The following is a 17,630-nucleotide window of genomic DNA, read 5'->3' on the forward strand; positions in this document are numbered from 1 at the left end:
GCCACAGGACTCTTTGTTGCTTTTTACAGATCCAGACTAACACGGCTACCCCTCTGATAACTGAAATAAAAATCTTCAGCTGTTTGGAAAGCAGGAGAGAACTGTTAAAACATGCACCAAATTTGTGGCGTACTGAGACTTAAACTGTTCAACAGCAGTAATCAGGAAATGTAAAGGACAGTTGTATTTGCATTTGTGAATGCATTCTTTCCTGTTTTGTTATCAAGGACTGTAATTTTCTGAATACTAGCTCAAACTGACAAAAATTAATTAGGATTCTAAGTAGCCTTGACTGTAGACTGAGTCAATTGGAATACATTGGCATTTTTACATGTTGATTGCAGTTATTTTCCTTAGGGAGGAAAATAAAAGGGATCTGATTCTGATTTCATGGTTGTTTTATACTGGTGTAACGTAATAGACTCCTATGGAGTTAACCTGATTCAGACCAGTGAGAGGGACGAATCAGGCAACAAAAGTCTGGTCTTAAATATATTCACAATCAATCCATGAAGTAAAAAATTCACAACAATATTTGTTGAATAAATACAAATATTGATCTGCTTGTGACTATTCTGTGAGCAGAAAATAAGGCTACATTTTTTTAATATATTGTCTACTGTGAATTACTCAATTCCAGTATTTTAATTTATGGGACCAATTGACATATATAAGTTAATAGCTGGATTGTTGTAGTGAGCACATAAACAAGTAAGGGTGCCTGGCCATGACTAGGGGAATACTATAGTTAGTTCTTACAAGTAGAAAAGTGGATTCTAGTCAAGGAAACAGAGGAGAGGAGCCAGGTTTCAGAGTGGTAGCCATGTTAGTCTGTACCAGCAAAAACCCACTGCATCCGATGAAGTGGGTTTTAGCCCATGAAAGCTTATGCTCAAATAAATTTGTTAGTCTTTAAGGTGCCACAAGTACTCCTCATTCTTTTAGAGGAGAGAAGAGTGGCTCTGACTGCCTGTGTGGGCAGGAATTTAGCCTCTCATCTATCACTTCTTGGGTAGTCTTTAGTCTCCTGGAACTTTACACCTTAGAGAAGATAAAGCTTCTGTTTTATATGGACACATGGTACTCACATTATCTACTCACATAGGAAAGTTATTCCTGGATAAAAAAGAATGGTGCTAATATTTTACATATAAAAGGGAATTTCCAGTAGAGATTCTTTTTCTTAGAAAGGCAGGCAGGAGAAAGGGCAGAGATTAAACACTGCTATAATCCAGAGTGTAGAGTATTTTGCACCTTGAATGAGGGATTATTAAATGTCATGAACTGAAAGGTGTTGGATCCCTCTGAGCAATTTGCAATATCCTGAGTGGTTTGCAGAATTCTGTGGTAAATGTTCTGAGGTTATCTCATAATAATGAAGAAGATGATGTGCATCACCACTGTATGTGGAGTTTCACCAGATAAAATTATACTTATTATTATGTTTTGAATGGCATTATTAATAACAGATTTAATGGACAGATATAAATCAAAACTGGATTATTAGATTATTATAATTTGCTCCAATTTGCATGTATTTTCTGCAAAAATGATTACTAATATTATGTGGTTATATAAAGTGTTAGTATTTGCCCTTATGACATTCATTACTCTTTTCCATATTTTCATAATTTACATTAATGTTTTTCACAGACATGTAAAAAAAATATCTGCTAACATCAAATAACAACATAAGACCAGGTCAGACTTGCATATACTAAAATGATCGTAAAAACATAAAACCTTGCTTGAAATAAATATTTTTCTTTCAGTTATATTTTCTAAACTAACCCAGAGATTTGATTTACTATTCAGAATCCTTAATTGCCTTTGACAAAGCAGTTAAGTACATCATATCATAGTGTGGCATATAGCAATCCTGCTGAAAAATGGATTGACATTGATATACTCCTTACTAGACACAAACAGGTAATACACTGTACTACGTGGTCCTATACTCCAACTGATGTCATTCCCAGAAAAATGCAGCATCCAGCACAGCTGGCTTAACTGGCTGGTGGAAGATTCCCCCAACGTAAGGGAGTCCTTGGAAGTTGTAATAAAGCTGTAGTGGTTCCAGCCCACCCCTTCCCCTGGCTCCCTGTGAGGATGGCATAGCCAAGGAAAGGAGGTATGGACATAACATCTCAATCCTTGGTGATACCCAGCTGCAGGAAACAACGGTTGTGTTTGAAGCAGTCAGGCTTAAATTAGAGCAGCCTGAGGCTGGTCTAACTCATGCTGGAAACTCACCAGTTCTCTGACTGAACCTAGGATTACAGGAGGGAAGGCCATAAAGGTAGTGTAACACCAGGCACAGGTCATACACAACCAAAGTTTGAGGTCTAATATTAAACTATAAATAAACTTCTGAACATTAAACAAAATGAGAGTAGTTTGCATTGTGCTAATGAAAGATAAGCCAAGAAGAGATTTTTTTTTCTCTCTCTCTAAAGTCTGTGACAATAGCTCAGGAAAAATTAAAATGTAGGCAAAGTATTTAACCACGGGCAGATTTTAGAAATTGATTTGCAAGGAAAGGAAGTTTTTAAATTAGGTAATAAGCAGTTCTAGTCAAAGGCTTTTTCTAAGCACAGTAAAAAAATAATTTTTCGGTAGGGTTTAGCTTTCTGATATTTATTAATTATTAAAAATATTTTTATTATAACATATTAGTCTAATGCCTGCCGCCTTATCCAAACACACACACTGACATTTAAACAAATAGAACACTGGCCGCTATAGGAATATACTTTCCATATACATCATATTGATGAATGAGGTGACACCAACAAGTATAAAGGTAATGTAACATTATATATATATAACTTTTATCTATTTTTATTTATATATGACATATCTAAATAACTTTTAAAACATTTCATTAGACTGCCATTATTAAAAAGGAATTTATTTTAATGGATTTTCCCAGCTGGGCTCTTCTTTATCTGTATATCCTGAGCAAATAACAAGAAATCTCTGTGCTGAGACACTAAGTATAATGTATAGTAATATTTTCAAACCATCTCAAACTGCATACACAGATTCATTTCTTCACACACTAAAATCCATTCCCTTATCAGCTACCTCCAATATCTGGGTCCATTATTGAAATGTTCCTATGTAAATTAGGGCAGACATTTCTACATTTAAGTGTTCCAGTTGGCACGTAGAACAGGTACATGGACACCTAAGCACTGATTTAGACTGGATCTCTTAGCTTAAGTACTTCACATTTGAAATTGGTCTCTTTAGTTGTTTGTGACAAAGTACACATGTGGTGACACTTCCCTGCAAGCCAGTGTGAAGACAGTTTCACATCAGCTGCCAGGGAAATGTCCTGTATAAGCCTATAGTAATGTTTTCCTTGGCAAGACCAGGTTTTTCAGACACACCTCATGATATTCTTTTGGGTCCCTTGTTCCCTATATTGAGTTGTTTCACACTCAGCAAAGGCATTAAAGACAAGATTTTCAAAGGCAAAAATAACAGCCAGGATCCTAACTCCTATTGACTAGCAGTGAGAGTTAGGCACCTACCTGCCATCTGTGCCTTTGAAAATCTACTCCTAAATGTCATTATTCTTTTTGCTGTACATTGCACAGGAAAACAGATGTTTAAAAGAAAATTAAGAAGAATTTACAATCACAATAGCTATAATTATTTTAATTAATTTGCCCCAGCTCAATAAACAAAACAGATCAATTCACTGTTAGACTTGACTTTGGGTTGCTCATCCCCATGTGAGGCAGTCATAACATAACTGAGATTTCAGTATCTATGGAGTCATTTCAACCAAAGATTTGCTAATTAATCCATTATGGAAATGTGTGATGTTTTCAACAAATATTTACAGATGAAATAATCTCACTCAATAGCATTACATCACAAAGTTAACCTAAAAACTGTTGCATCTTTTATACTCACAAATGAAATTTTTCATCCCATACTGGATTCAAGTTTCCAAAGATAGTTTTAGTTCTCCGTTTGGTTTTGCCAACTTGTACTGTAACGTATGGATCACTTGAGCCTGTTTTATCCTTAGCTTGTAAACCCTGAGCACAAACCACTGCAACAAAAAATGAAACAAACAGGTTTCACCCCACAGCTTTCATTGTGAAGGACCACATGCAACAGTGGCCAAAAAAAGGAGAAAAAACACGATATAGGGAGTCTTGAAAAGAAAGGTTAATAGGAAGTCAAGAAGAGTGCTGAAGAGAATATCATTTTAACTTCTGTTAGCTGGGGACTTGATGCAGAAATTACTGGGTGTAATCCATGACCTCTGTTATGCAGAAGGTTAAACTAGATGATCATCATGACCCCTTTTGGCTGCAAAAATCTATGAATCTAGCTAATGTGCCATAATCTAAAGATTAACTGCAGCATTTATCTACTATACAGTATGATACAAAGCAAGTATTTTCCGCAGCACTGATCACTGAGATTCCCTTCTAAAGCTGTGGTTTCAATGCACTGTAAGCAACGTAATGTTATAGTCTAACTCAGTTCAAGTCTTATGATTCCCTGCATAGTAGGAAAAGCTTTCAAAATCTAAGAAAGGAGTTTGCTTGCACTGGGAGAAAGCTTGTCATGAATTTTGGAACTAAACATGGATATCCTTAATGAGCATTTCACCCTATCGTTCCTCCTTGGCATACATGGGACTAAAACAGTGTAACTATAAATATTTTCCCAATACTATATAGTGTACTCAGCCAGTCAAAAGCCTTCAGTGACAATGGAAAGACTGCATTCAAGTAAAATAATTGTAACTGTCATTAGCCATGAATGTTGTAGCCATATTAGTCCCAGCATATTAGAGTGACAAGGTGGGTGAGGTAATATCTTTTATTGGATCAACTTTTGTTGGTGGAAAAGACAAGTTTCAAACTACACAGAATTCTGCTTCTGTGTACTCAAAAGCTTCTCTCTTTCACCAACAGAAGTTGTTCCAATAAAAATATATTACCTCAGCCACCTTGTCTCTCCATTAGCTATGTAAACATTTTTCAGAGTTTATGATGGCTAATGTATATATACTCTGTGGTAAATATAAATACATATCACTCACTTTTTCCATAATAATTCATAACACTGGAAATCTCTCATTTGAATGCAAAATTGTCAAAACCAGAATAAGCTGCAGCTGAAAAACTTGACATGGCTGCTAACATCAGCAGAGATTTGTTTTATTATTTTGAACACATTGTTTAAAATATCTTGATGGTACCATTTAGTTAACATAGCCTGCTGTCAATCACATGGGATAATGAAGCTCAATGTGTACTCAGAAGTGACTGTATACAAAAGGCACTTTCTGAGCCAGCAGATCTGCTCCGTGTGTGTGTTCAGAGACAAATCTGCTGACTTTTGTGAAAAAAAAAAGTAAGTTTCCATTACTGTTCACTCCTGTCGGCCCTATAGAACACCACATTTCTGTGGATTCAACTGGATTTGCTTCTGCCTGGCACTTCATTGTTAGCAGAAAGGGTGCTTATCAAAGTCACAAATGACAAGCTGGCACCCAGCTCCCACTGACTGTCAATGAAGTCATATCCCAGGGTGCCTTTTGTGCCTGTGGAAAATCTCCCCTGGAATTAATTAAATTCCAATTGCAGAGTTACCTGTGTAACCCACTTCTTTCCTCAATTCTACCTGTGTAATCATACTGAACACAAGAGACCTGCACAGGTACAACTCAGAGCATAAACTGAGGGTAATGGGGCTACACAGCAGTCACCGAGGGGAGGATTTGGACTGTAAATCTGAGGGGAGTCTTTGCTTCTGGTGATGATTCATAAGCCACAAAGAACTCTCTTAGAATCTCAAATAAGTTCATTGTTTAGGGCTGGCAAGTATGGAAAATAACAGCATTCATCTTCTTACTTGAAAATTGAGTAAATTTGAAGAGGAAATAACTGAGGCGTAATACATGTGGATTTACACAATGCGCCATTTTACAAAGTAATTTTGCAGAGTAGAATCATACTTTTAAGGGCAAATGCTGCTGGCACTCTCTGTAGCATGAAATGAAACCAAACAATGGAAAATCCAGTGTGGATATGATACACATCTTACTTGAGGTGCTGCTATGCTGCTGCTGATCAGAAGCCACAGAGAAGAAGATTCTGAAATACCTCAACAAGCCTGCCTGTGGTGGGTGCACTGGAGACTGGCTAGGGGAAAACAGTTCAAAAGAAGAATATAGGGCAAGACTCCATTCTTATGGTAGGGAGAGAGGACAATGCCAGATTGTTGAACCTGGGAAAGAAGTGTCCAGAGTTCTGTGGCTCAGGACTGAAGCTAAATAATTTCCTTGAAAAGAGGTATACAGTGAATTACACTGTAGTAACGCTGTGAGTAACGAAACAAAACCTCCCAGATGGGGGTATGTCTACCCTTCCTACTCTAAATTATTAGTAGCACTGGAGTCTGCACTTTGCAGGAGAGGAAAGATGGCTATGTTGTTAATGTACCGTGTCTGGAACTCAGGAGATAGATTCCATTTCCAAACCAATTAACCTATTTTGGTTCAGTTTCTGAAGATAGGGATAAGAAGTCTCTCTCACCTCACAGACTGATAGGGCTAGATCCATTAATGCTGTAAGCTCTTACAGATCCTGAGATGGAAGGTGCTGTGCACGGGTAAAACATTGTTATGGGTTTGCATAGTGTCTACCAGGATGCAGTGTGTATCCATGAGTGAGAATCTTAGGTGCCACAACAGAAACAATTCATAAGAAAGCATTATTCTCATGATATTATTATTGGTGTTGTTACCCTTCTAGAAACATTTAATTTGTATAATGTGAGTCTCTGTATAGTGGATGTGAAAAGCCACAGTTGTATGCACAGAGGGCTGTGTTGCAATTCCACCAACCCAGCAGATGCAAGGTAGCTAAAAAAGGTTTGTTCTTTCCTTCACTTCTGGCTCAGCAAGCCTCCTCCTGCATTTCTGACTCGCTCCTACTTTCTCCTCCCAGCCTGGACCACTTAACCTCTGTCTCTCCCCAGCCCACCTCAGTACTTTCCTGGCTGCCTTTAACCACCCTGGCCTGTCCCCCAGCATCTGGGGCCTGATTCACAGCCCTCTGAAGTCAGAATCTTTCTATTGATTGCAATGCGCTCTGAATCAGGCCCCAGGTCAGGATGTGTCCTGTCCTCTCCAAGCAGATATGACTAAAGCTTTGCTGTCTTTAGGCAAGTCTCTAAGGCTCCATTCACACATCAGTTCCAAGCAAGGAAAGGAACCATCAAGGTGTCTCTCTTTTCCCTTGGGGGGTCTAGTTCTGTGACCTGGTTACATGAATTAGGGAACATTCATCTAATGGCCCTGATTCTGCACCATTAAAATCCATAGGAGTTTTACCACCGACATCAGTGAGAGTAGGATCAAGCCCTTAATGGCTAAACTAGTTTTACACAATCTGGTGCAGTGATTTTTGAATCTATCATTTCATTCTACACTGTGGGTAAAGTATGAATGGATTCACATATTTCCTCAGTAACACATTAAGATAACTTCACACCTCTATGCTGGCTGTGCTGTTCTGCTTAATTCACAGGCATAAACAGTAATAAGGACATTCCCGGGTCTTACAGCACTATGCATGTGTTTGGATCTTTGATCCACTGAAAAAATATAATATGTGATCACAATACTATTGAAGGTATATTGTGAACCATGTTAGAAAAACCCAGCATATTGCATGTAAAAAACATTGATCACATGGGACTAAATTAAGCACAGCAGTTTGCAAATTGATCAATGGGTAAAAAAATTAATTATATCTGTTTCACTAAGACATACATTAATGCTTAATAGAAAGCAAAACTTTTGTTTTATTTTATTGTAGTCACAAGTGAGTGGTGAAAGCTGGAAAGGGTTTTAAAGCTTATCTTCTGATCCCCTATGACAGTACATCAAAATCCTGGAGAGGAAAGCAATGCATTATTCACTGTTAAAATCAGAATATGGATTAGTTTTAATGACACTAAAGTTAAATTAAATTAATGTTGAATCTAATCAAATTCAAGGGCATTTAATGTTTCACATCACTAGCTTTTAATTCTTTACACTTGTAGTTAAGTTATTTCATGCACTGGTATCGTATGCTGGAGGTCAGTTTGTGCAACCACTTATTATATTTAAGTTTCCTGTGCTGATATTTGAATTCAGAAACTAAAATATATATGGAATAAATTCCTGATTCCTGAGCTTTAATGCAAAATGGGAATCTTTGTGAGCAGCTGGCCAAATTCAAAGGTTAAGAACAGTTAACAGCAGTTTTGAGCAGATGTGTTAGATGAATACTACTTAGCTGGAACGCAATCTTACTCAAGAAACAAAAATGGATGGGGACTCTCGTACCAAAGGGGTTGGAATTATTAGCTTCTTAGCATTTCAGTCATTAAAAACACATAAAGGAGATCATCAACTACAACTCTTGCAATTGATCAATATTAGCAAAATCTCAAGGACAGGAGGTGCTGATAGGAGGCAGTACAGATGAAAAAAGAACAGTTTGTTATCTTCCCATCCTAAAACAGAAGGAGTTATTTATGTCTGAAGGAAATATGCATTTATTTTACTGACATTGTCTACACAGAGTACTGGATTTTCCGTGACTATTATTCAAACTTCCAGTTAATATGCTATTGTACCAACTATTTATAGATACCCCTGAGATAAAATTTAACATGGAATTTCATCTTATATTCTATGAACACTAACTTGTAGCAATAGGACTGGGGAGGAAAGAGCTTCTTTCAACTAGAGAACTTTTCAATATGAAAAAAAAAATCTCACCTGTGATGGTTATTTTTGCTGACCACTTGGATGTTCCATCCAACACACTCTGTTTTGCTGCCTTCATGTATTGCACAAAATCTTCTTTGGAAATCTGGAACATTTCCTGGATCACTTCAAATACCTCTGGTCTATTTCTCTCCCTAATCTTCATTCTTTCCCTCATAGCAGTAATAATATTCTGGGTCTTATCTTCTGCACCATGTTTAGAACTTTTCTCCGCAGCTCCTGAGTTTTAAAATAAATGAAGTGATCAACGTATTCAAAGAAACACTGGAGCAAGTAACACATCACATTATCATGTCTGGTTTTCACTTCTATAACCCCTAGCCAATATTAGGTACAATGCTCGAGTACAGCTCTTCCAAATATTACAAACTAGAAGCCAAGGTGCCATCACACAAGAGAAATTGTATTTGGGAACTGCTGTGCCATTCATTGTGATGTAATTCTCTATACTGAAGGCTAGGATAACAATTTTACCTGAGATGATACTGATAAGTCATATTTTGCAATACTAGGTGATGAATGAGTCTTAAGTGGCCACTATAATTGAGAAAGAATATACGTCAAATGACTCAGTGATGGGGAAGTTGTCTGTCTATATTAGCTTTTTCAGGACCTGATCCTGTCTGAAAGACATTACTCTTTCAGATACTTTAAATATTACTCTTTCTTTCTGAGCACTTAATAAAATAGCATTTATATTTCCTTTTTTTGTATAGTTTCCTTAGCGAATTAAAATTCTACTTGCTAGGTAGACTGATAAAAGAAACTAGAAGAACTTCTATGCTGAATGGGAAACCCTGATTTTCAAGGCACAGACTATTTGGTGTATTACAGTTACCAAATATTATTATAGCATTGCAGGACAATTATAAATTTAAGACAGTCACTGTTTCCATTATAAACCCCTCTCATCAGGGAGCAAAACCTCATCAGGTTTCCGATGCTTTCAGGACAATTCAAAGGTAAATTCCAGAGTCTGCAGGCACTGTATACACTTGAGGAAGTGTCTCCTCATCCCCTCATGGCAGAGCATGTCCACAAAACCATATCCAAAAGCCACATAAGCCAGGTAAAATCCATTCCGTCAACACAGAGTCTGAATGCTTAGAGCCTTAGGGCAGCTCTATCTTGTGACAGGTAGAACAGCCTCTTCTCCCAAGAACCAGCACAGGAAGGCCAATCTAGAAACTCTGGAGGGAAACATGCACTGGTCACATCTCCTTCCAACTAATGATGCCACTGGAAAGCTCAGTGTGCCATGAGCAGAAGCGGGGCGAGCTGGTTTCATGTTAACTATAGACTCTCCTGCTGGCTCCTTAAGCCAGCTTTCCATCCCCTTGGGCCTCTGAAATAGTGGCCAATATCTGGCTCTTGTTGATTCACTTCTGGTTGAAATTGGGTAAATTATTCAGGGTATGTCGTTTCTTCCAAGAGTTGTACCAATGGGACAATTTAGAGATATTTTGCAAAGAATGGTGCTCTAGGAGAGCAGAGGGAAGGATGGTTTGGGAGGGGGATAGGAGGGGGTACAGAACCTTGAATTTTTTAATAAAAAATAAATCGAAGGATGTTTATTAACCATCACACTCAGAAACGATGGGACTCTTCATTAGTCTGTTCTCAGCTGTCACAATAACCAGGTGCCAGCTTCAAAACAGAGATTTGCAATCTTTCCCCAGGATGGACTAGCAAGCTGAAGACATATCAGTACATGCATGTGTCAAAATAGGAGAAAGCTCTTTATTAAAAGCAGTGAAGGTACTATCATAACTTCTTACTCAGATCTGAACCTTAGCGTTCATAACCTGAGAAGTTAGCAAACTCAACAAGTCTTAAAAAGAAAGCTTTATATAAAAAGGAAGAAAAAACACATGAACATGATCTCTGCATCAAGTTGACAATACACACGGCTATTACTAAAAGAAAAATATGACTAAACAGCCTTATTCAAAAAAGAGATACAATTTAAACATTCCAGCAACTACACACATTGTAAATACAAAAAGACATAACAGCCTATTGTTTTTTCTCTACTGTGTGTACTGTGGCAAATTGCCGGTCTGTTCTCTGGTCTCGCGCTTTCTCTTCTCGCTGGGTAGGTTGCAGGGTGATATTTGCTGCCTCTACCAGTTCTATTACACTCCCCTAGAGTCCTTGTAGCGCGAGTGGAGAGGGAGGAGACCTGGCCCACCCTCTACTGCCAGTGTCCCACCCAGGGGCCCTGGGGTTGTGTGTGAACCACTTGACTAGAGGTTTCTTCCCCTGGTTACTTCTCCTCTCTACCGCGTCAGCTTGTGTAAGGTGCTCTCGCCACTCATTCTACAGTGAGCAAGCCTGATGTCCCGTACTCGCGGTTTCTTACCTGCTGGTTCTGTACCTCCCCTAGGCACTCATCCTAATCTCCGACTCTTCTATTTCTCTCTGGGACAAAACTTTCTCTCTTGCAATATCTCTGAACCTCCAATTCCAACACTCTCCTTTCAAACTACCACTCCCCTGCTGACTGAAAGGCAGGGGCTATAATCCCATGATCGATCGGAGCTCTGGTACTGCAAGTCTAGTCCTATCTGTGTCAATTGGATGACTGCTAAACTGGAGTTCAGTGCTCTAGATATGAAGTCAGGTGCTCTAGAAGTGAAGTCAGTGCTCTAACTGGAGCAGGTGCTCTAAATGCGCACACAGCTGTTCTAGTTATCTAAAGCAAACTTCCTCCTGTGGCAGGGATACTATAAGGTCCCCCTGCTAAACCACTCTTATGCTGCCTCGGCCATGCGAATCACAATAGTGCGCGCCCGGCTCTCCTCGTCAACCACCAAGGCGGGCGGCTACTCGGGACGAGAGGCAGCCTGCTGCGGGAGAGGCCATCAGGCGTTGCCGTGTGGCTTCCAGCCCTACCTGCCTGGTGACCCGAAAAATGAAAGGTTTGAAGGAGAAACCACCTCGTCACCTCTGGCGTCTTCTTCCTGTTCCTATGCATCCACTGGAGGCGGGCGATGTGATCTATTCACAAGGGTAAACCGCCCGGCCCCAGGAGATAGTAGCGGAGAGTCTCCATAGCCCATCTTATCGCCAGCTTTCTTTATCAACAATACAAGTCGTATGTTCCCTGCGGGAGGAAAGCTTTCCGGCTGAGGTACAAGAATGGGTGCTCCTCCTCCCCTACTCTGTGGGAAAGGACCGCACGATCCACCTCCGAGGGTCCGTCTTGCAGGATAATTCTTTCTCGAAGTCTCGAGGCTCTTATGTAGTTACCGGATGGCCCAGCATTAGGGGTGTCCGCAAATCTGCACAACCGCTCTTCCGCCGCATCTCCACTTCACTTCTCGGGAGCCCCGAGCTTTATCAGATCCGCTCAATGCCCTCGTTCTTTGGCAAAATTTACGTGAGGAGATGATCTCTCGATAGTGTATCCAACTATACCTCTAATAAATCTCTGGACCTGCTCTTAGCGGATCGTCGAGGCCTATCTTGTATTGCCTCACTTGTTGTCCATTGGTCTGGCTTCACCACCCCTCTGCCTATCACGATGCCGAGGTATTGGCCTCAGCTAGTCCTATCACGCATTTCGAGATTAGCGCGTATACCAGCCTTTCGCAAACGTCCAGGCACTGCTCTCCACTTTGTCAGGTGTGTCTCCCAATCAGGGCTATGGGTATAAACTATGTCGTCTGAGATAGGCGACAGTATAGTTGGTCATGGGTTGTTAATAACTATCCATCAGTTCTTTGGAATGTGGCAGGGCCCCATGGAGTCCGAAAGCTGGGACCAGCGTACTGGAACAGGCCATCGGGTGTAAAAAAAGTTAGTCTTTCCCTGGCATCCTTGGCCAGGGTGTATTGTTCCAATATCCGTTTCGGTCAGATTCTAGGGGTAGTGATTTTGGGCCTTTGCACTTAGCTGATCAACCAAGCTCGTCAATCGGCGTGATATCGGGTAGCATCGAAGTGGGTACTTCATTTAATTTCCGGGAAGTCGTTATCTTAATATACTCTCTATGGTGCATAGGCCACATTTGGGGTACTCGTGACCGATCGGACTGGAACTGGTCTGTGGGGAATTCTTCAATGACTCGCGTTCAGCACTCTTTCCATCTTGCCTCTCTATTTCTCCCTTTTAGCTTCCCGGCTATTCGGATTATTGCTCTTATCATGCACCCTTTACTCCGGGCTGGTTGACATATGATGTTGGATAGTGCCGTTCACCTGTTATGGGTACAAATTAACGTCCTGGTTCCTGTGTGTCATCTCAATGACTTCCATCCATTGTTCTGGGTTAAGTCATAATATCTTTACCTTGCTCTCTCCCCTTCTGCCTGAGGTTAAGAGCTCCTCGATACCTTAGCTACTTCTTCCTGTGCATTGCCAGGGCTTCGTAAGTTGATGTGGTATATTTGTCTGATCGTTCCGGCGGTCTGTTGTCTACTTATATTCTTTCTCCATGGGCTTCCACTATCTTCATATGGCTCCGTGCCAGCTTGGCTAGAGTTTGCTTTCTGTGGTCGCAACTAACTCTCTATCCTCGTCTCCCCGGCTGAAACTTTCGCATTTTCCGACCCGACGTTGTAGTATGTCCGCTGTGCCCTTGTGCTTTTCTAATGCTCCCGTACTATTCGGGTTACTTCGAGTTATCGCTCTCTCTCATCTGTCACATGCCTCTCAAATAATATTCTTCTCCTGGGTTGGGTGTTCCTCCAAGTTCCTCCTTGCTGATATCCAATATCCCACTGTGCGGTGGCGTTCCATATAAGAGTTCGCAAAGAGACAAGACTGTGGACGCCTGGGGGAACTTCCCGCTATAGCGAACATTAATACGGCCCAAAAGAGTGTCCAGTCCTTTCCATCCTGGCTTTACATCTTCCGGTCATACTTTGAGGTTCGATTGAATCTTATCGATAGTCCGTCTGTTTGTGGATGTGTAGACGGAGGCTCCAATGGCTTGTATACGGAGCAGGCGACATAAGTCTTTTCATTAGTTTTGACGTAAACGGTGTTCCTGGTCTGTCAGGATCTCCTTAGGGATCCCACTCTGGCGAAAACTGTAGTAGTTCTTTAGCTATTCCTTAGACGTGGGCGTTCTTAAAGTGGATGGCCTCTGGATATTCTGTGTGGCATAGTCAAGGATGACTAGTACGTCGGTGAGCCCTCGTTGCCGACTTTTTCTAGTGGGCCCACTATGTCCATAGCTATCTCTCGAACGGGATTCGATCAATCAATAGCTAAATAGGTAACTGAGTGGGGACCCGCAGCTGCATGTCGGGAGACTATTGCACGCTGGCATTATCGCGCACGGAGGCCAATAAACTGGATCCTCTGCTCTATCCGGCCAATAAAACCTCTTTTAGTATTATCAGCGATCTTGTCTACCCTAGATGTCCCCAAATCAATGGACTGTGAGCTAACTCTATACTGGCTTATGTTGTTCGTGACTAGAGTTGCTCTTTACTTTTCCTCTATCGGTATGTCTCTTCTGTACAACCAGATCCGTTTGAGCACGTATATGGTCTCTTGGCCTTTTGATTTTCCTTCTACAGGCACTCCATTTACTTTCACACTCCCTCCTCATCTTGATATAATGGATCTTTGTCTGGTCCTGCCAAGGTACTCACGTGCAGTGCTTGAACTGACCTAATCCAGGGCCTATTTCACTCTTCCCCTTGGGGTGCTCCCACTTGGGCAGGAACCTCCTCTGAGTTCTCCGTGACCCGAACTTCTCCTTGTTCTCCTGGCGGGCTTCGCACCTACCCACAAGGGAAGTCTTTTGATTAGCTGCCAGATCCTGGTCCCTAACTTTTTAGCGCCCTTCGTTCTCGCCTAGCGCTGCGGGTTTCAGGAATGAGAACAAGTCTGGAGCAAATTCAGCAACATTGGGGAGAGGCCTATCTTTAGTATGCCTCTGTCTCAACCTGGGGCGTTGCTACCTCTCCTGCCTCTATCGGGGTCAGACTAAGTCTCAAACCCAGGGAAGTCTCTCCCAATCAAAACAAGTAAGGGAGCTTGGACTACTCCTGCAGAAACTCTGGTTTGGGGTTATTTTTCCCCCCTGGATTTCAATCCGTACTGGAATTGTAGGGTAAAAAAATTCACGGTGCCATGTACGCCATGTTACCCCTGGCTTTTGGCCCGAGTTAGTTGGTCTGTTCCCACCAACTTTTCCGAGACCAACTGACAGCATCCCCGCATCTATTAATGCTATGGTTTTGTTATACCATTCATTTTTACTGGTCTGGCGTAATCCATGTGAGGTCAATGTAACCCTACGAGGTTGATCAGGCCACCATTGCTCCCCAAATAAAAACTTCCGCAGATTATCACTGCATAGCACCTCTTGTCTGACATGCTCGGGCTGCTATTGCCCAATTCCACACATGCGCGCGATATTGCAACAACCGGCTGATACTACTCCCCTCATTCGCCGTTATCACCCGCCTGCCTGGGGCTAGTTCGCCGGACCCCCCCACTTCCAAACCCCCAGGTCCTTTCTGGCTCGAGCCTCCTCACTGGTCGTTCCTTCCCGGTTATCAGTTTCTAGATTCTCGACAGTCCGGGCGCAGCATGCGTCGCGGCCTTGTGGTTTGGGGTTGTCACTTTCCTGGTGCCAGTGTCTCCTCCGCATTGGAGTGTCATGACACAGTTTCGCGGTCGCTGCAGTTGATCTTTCCCACGAGGGAGACCCAACTCAATCATTATCGAGTAGAGGGGTCATTCTGAACCCACCGCAAGTCCTGAGTCCTGTGGTAACCCCCGCTTGTATACCGGTCCAATATTTAGTACCGTTCCTCTACTCCTCAGAGCTATGCGGCTTCTAGCGGCGCAGCTTCTCCGGGTTCAGTTGGATCACATCAAACAATCTGTTGTTCAGCGGCGTTGTCTTGTTCCTCCATATATCGCCATTATGGAACCTCTGCGGCTCTGTAGTTGCCGTTGTCACTCCGACTAGGCCAGGATGTCTGCCTTAGCTGTGGAATAGTTTTGCTGCAGCTTTCTGCAGACATATCGTACATTAGGACCTTCCTGGCCTTCCCCCAACCATAGGAAATGGCGGCAAGGATACTAGACATTGTTCTCGCGAGGCCAGGCCTCCCGCCAGGCTGTCTCTCAAAAAGCCAGAGTATGCTCACATCATCCTCCCTGGTCATTTTTTGCTAGTTAATGGCTAGCCCGTATGTGTTCCGGTCCTTCCCCGTGGTGATTCTCATAGCACTCATAGACTCATGCGTCACGAAGCGGACAATAATGATCATCTAGTCTGACCTCCTCGCACGCAGGCCACAACCCTGCAATACCACATTTATAACACCCCCGATCCCATGACCTGAGTTATTGAAATCCTTCAAAACTGAGAGATCTAGAGACCCTCAGCTGCGGAAATCCATCAAGGTTTCATCTTGGCTTATTAGGTCTCTCGCATGGCTCGGTCACTGAGGTCTAGCCTGACTAAGCTAGCAGCTGTTAGTCTCTTGCTTGCAAATCTTAGTGGCTTGTGCATTGGCTGAGCTTGCCTGAGACCCCTTGCTTACTCCTATGCCAATCGCTCGGCGCCGCGTGCGCTACCTACACCGCTGCCCCCTACCGACACCCCGCACGGCCGTGGTCTGGCATGTTAAGCGCCTTCGCCACGCTCGTCCATATTGACTCGCGGCCTGGAACCAGGTCCTCTCTCTCGTCTACCCCCTGGACATATCTCACCAGCAGCAGACACGATCCCACTCCTACACCACTTGTGGCAAATTGCCCCCCCAGACACACCGACACCTCCTCGTCCCCCATTCCGCATACAACCCCGGTCACTGCTTCCCTGCGGCTCTACGGCGCCTATTACCTTTTCTCGGGTAGGTTCCATGCCCCACCACGCAGCCCCCGGCTCCAAAACCACGCTCTCTCACTCCCCGCCGCTGTGCAGGCCTACTCGCCTTGATGCGCATCGCTTCCTCCTACCACGACACACTGCCTCGCTCGCCCCGTCTGCTCAATCAGCCAGATCCGCGCGCGTCTCCCCGCGCAACCACAGCTCGCCGTCGCGCCGCGCCGAGGCACGGACCTGAGTCCCCACCACTCCTACGCACCGGTCCACAGCCGCCCATCGGGTCTTTTGCCCTGCTCTGAATCCATATAATATAGCCTCCTCCTCTCCCGTCCACTCTTCCGCTTCGCGCGCGCCTCGCTCGGCTACTCTACTTCTATATCACAAGCTCTTCGGTGCCCTTACTAGCGTTCTGTGGCGATCCCAATCCCCGCCTCCCGTCCCTCTCCCACCTCTCTCATTTTCTTTACTGGACACCACTCCTTCCTATCCTCGCCCCATACTGCCACTGCGTCGCTCCCTCCCACCTTTCTCCTTCCTCCGCTCTCGCCTGCACGCGAAGAGACTTTTTGTGGTCTGCCAGACTGAAGTCAGGGGCAAGCGGAGCAGCCATGCTCTAATGCGAGTACGATAGACTTCTAATGTATGCAGTCAGCGTATGCTTCTAACTGAGTTCAGGGTGCTCTAATTGGGAGTAGGTGCTCTAATTGGCCACAGCTGTTCTAGTTAATCTAAAGCAAACCTTCCTCCCTGGCAGGGAATAAGGCCCCTGCTAACACTCTTATGCTGCCCTACCTGGCCATGCTGTATCACCAGTACTTACAACTATTGAACTGAAGATTAGAGCTTCTTACTAGATCTAGAAAGTATACCTTACCTCATGCATAGCCAGGTGTACCGACGAGAGCCAGACCCAATCATTTAACCAAAGTACTCTCCCCTTCCATTGAGCTCTGAATCCGATTGTGTCCACTACTGCTACAATCGTGGGTTCCCTCTGGTCAGTGGT

The 17,630-nt window shown here is 42.9% G+C and overlaps 1 protein-coding gene across 1 annotated transcript in view; it reads right to left on the bottom strand.

The window, feature by feature from the left end:
- Nucleotides 1-17,630, bottom strand: part of UNC13C (unc-13 homolog C) — a 421,885-nt gene that overhangs the window by 256,896 nt on the left and 147,359 nt on the right. Inside the window, exons 9-10 of the mRNA XM_032796690.2 lie at nucleotides 8,813-9,040; nucleotides 3,928-4,069 (exon numbers count right to left, since the gene is read on the bottom strand). Of these exons, the coding sequence (XP_032652581.1) occupies nucleotides 3,928-4,069; nucleotides 8,813-9,040 (370 nt within the window). The remainder of the gene's footprint in view (nucleotides 1-3,927; nucleotides 4,070-8,812; nucleotides 9,041-17,630) is intronic.

The sequence above is a fragment of the Chelonoidis abingdonii genome, chromosome 9, assembly GCF_003597395.2.
Source record: "Chelonoidis abingdonii isolate Lonesome George chromosome 9, CheloAbing_2.0, whole genome shotgun sequence".
Lineage (NCBI taxonomy): Eukaryota > Metazoa > Chordata > Testudines > Testudinidae > Chelonoidis > Chelonoidis abingdonii.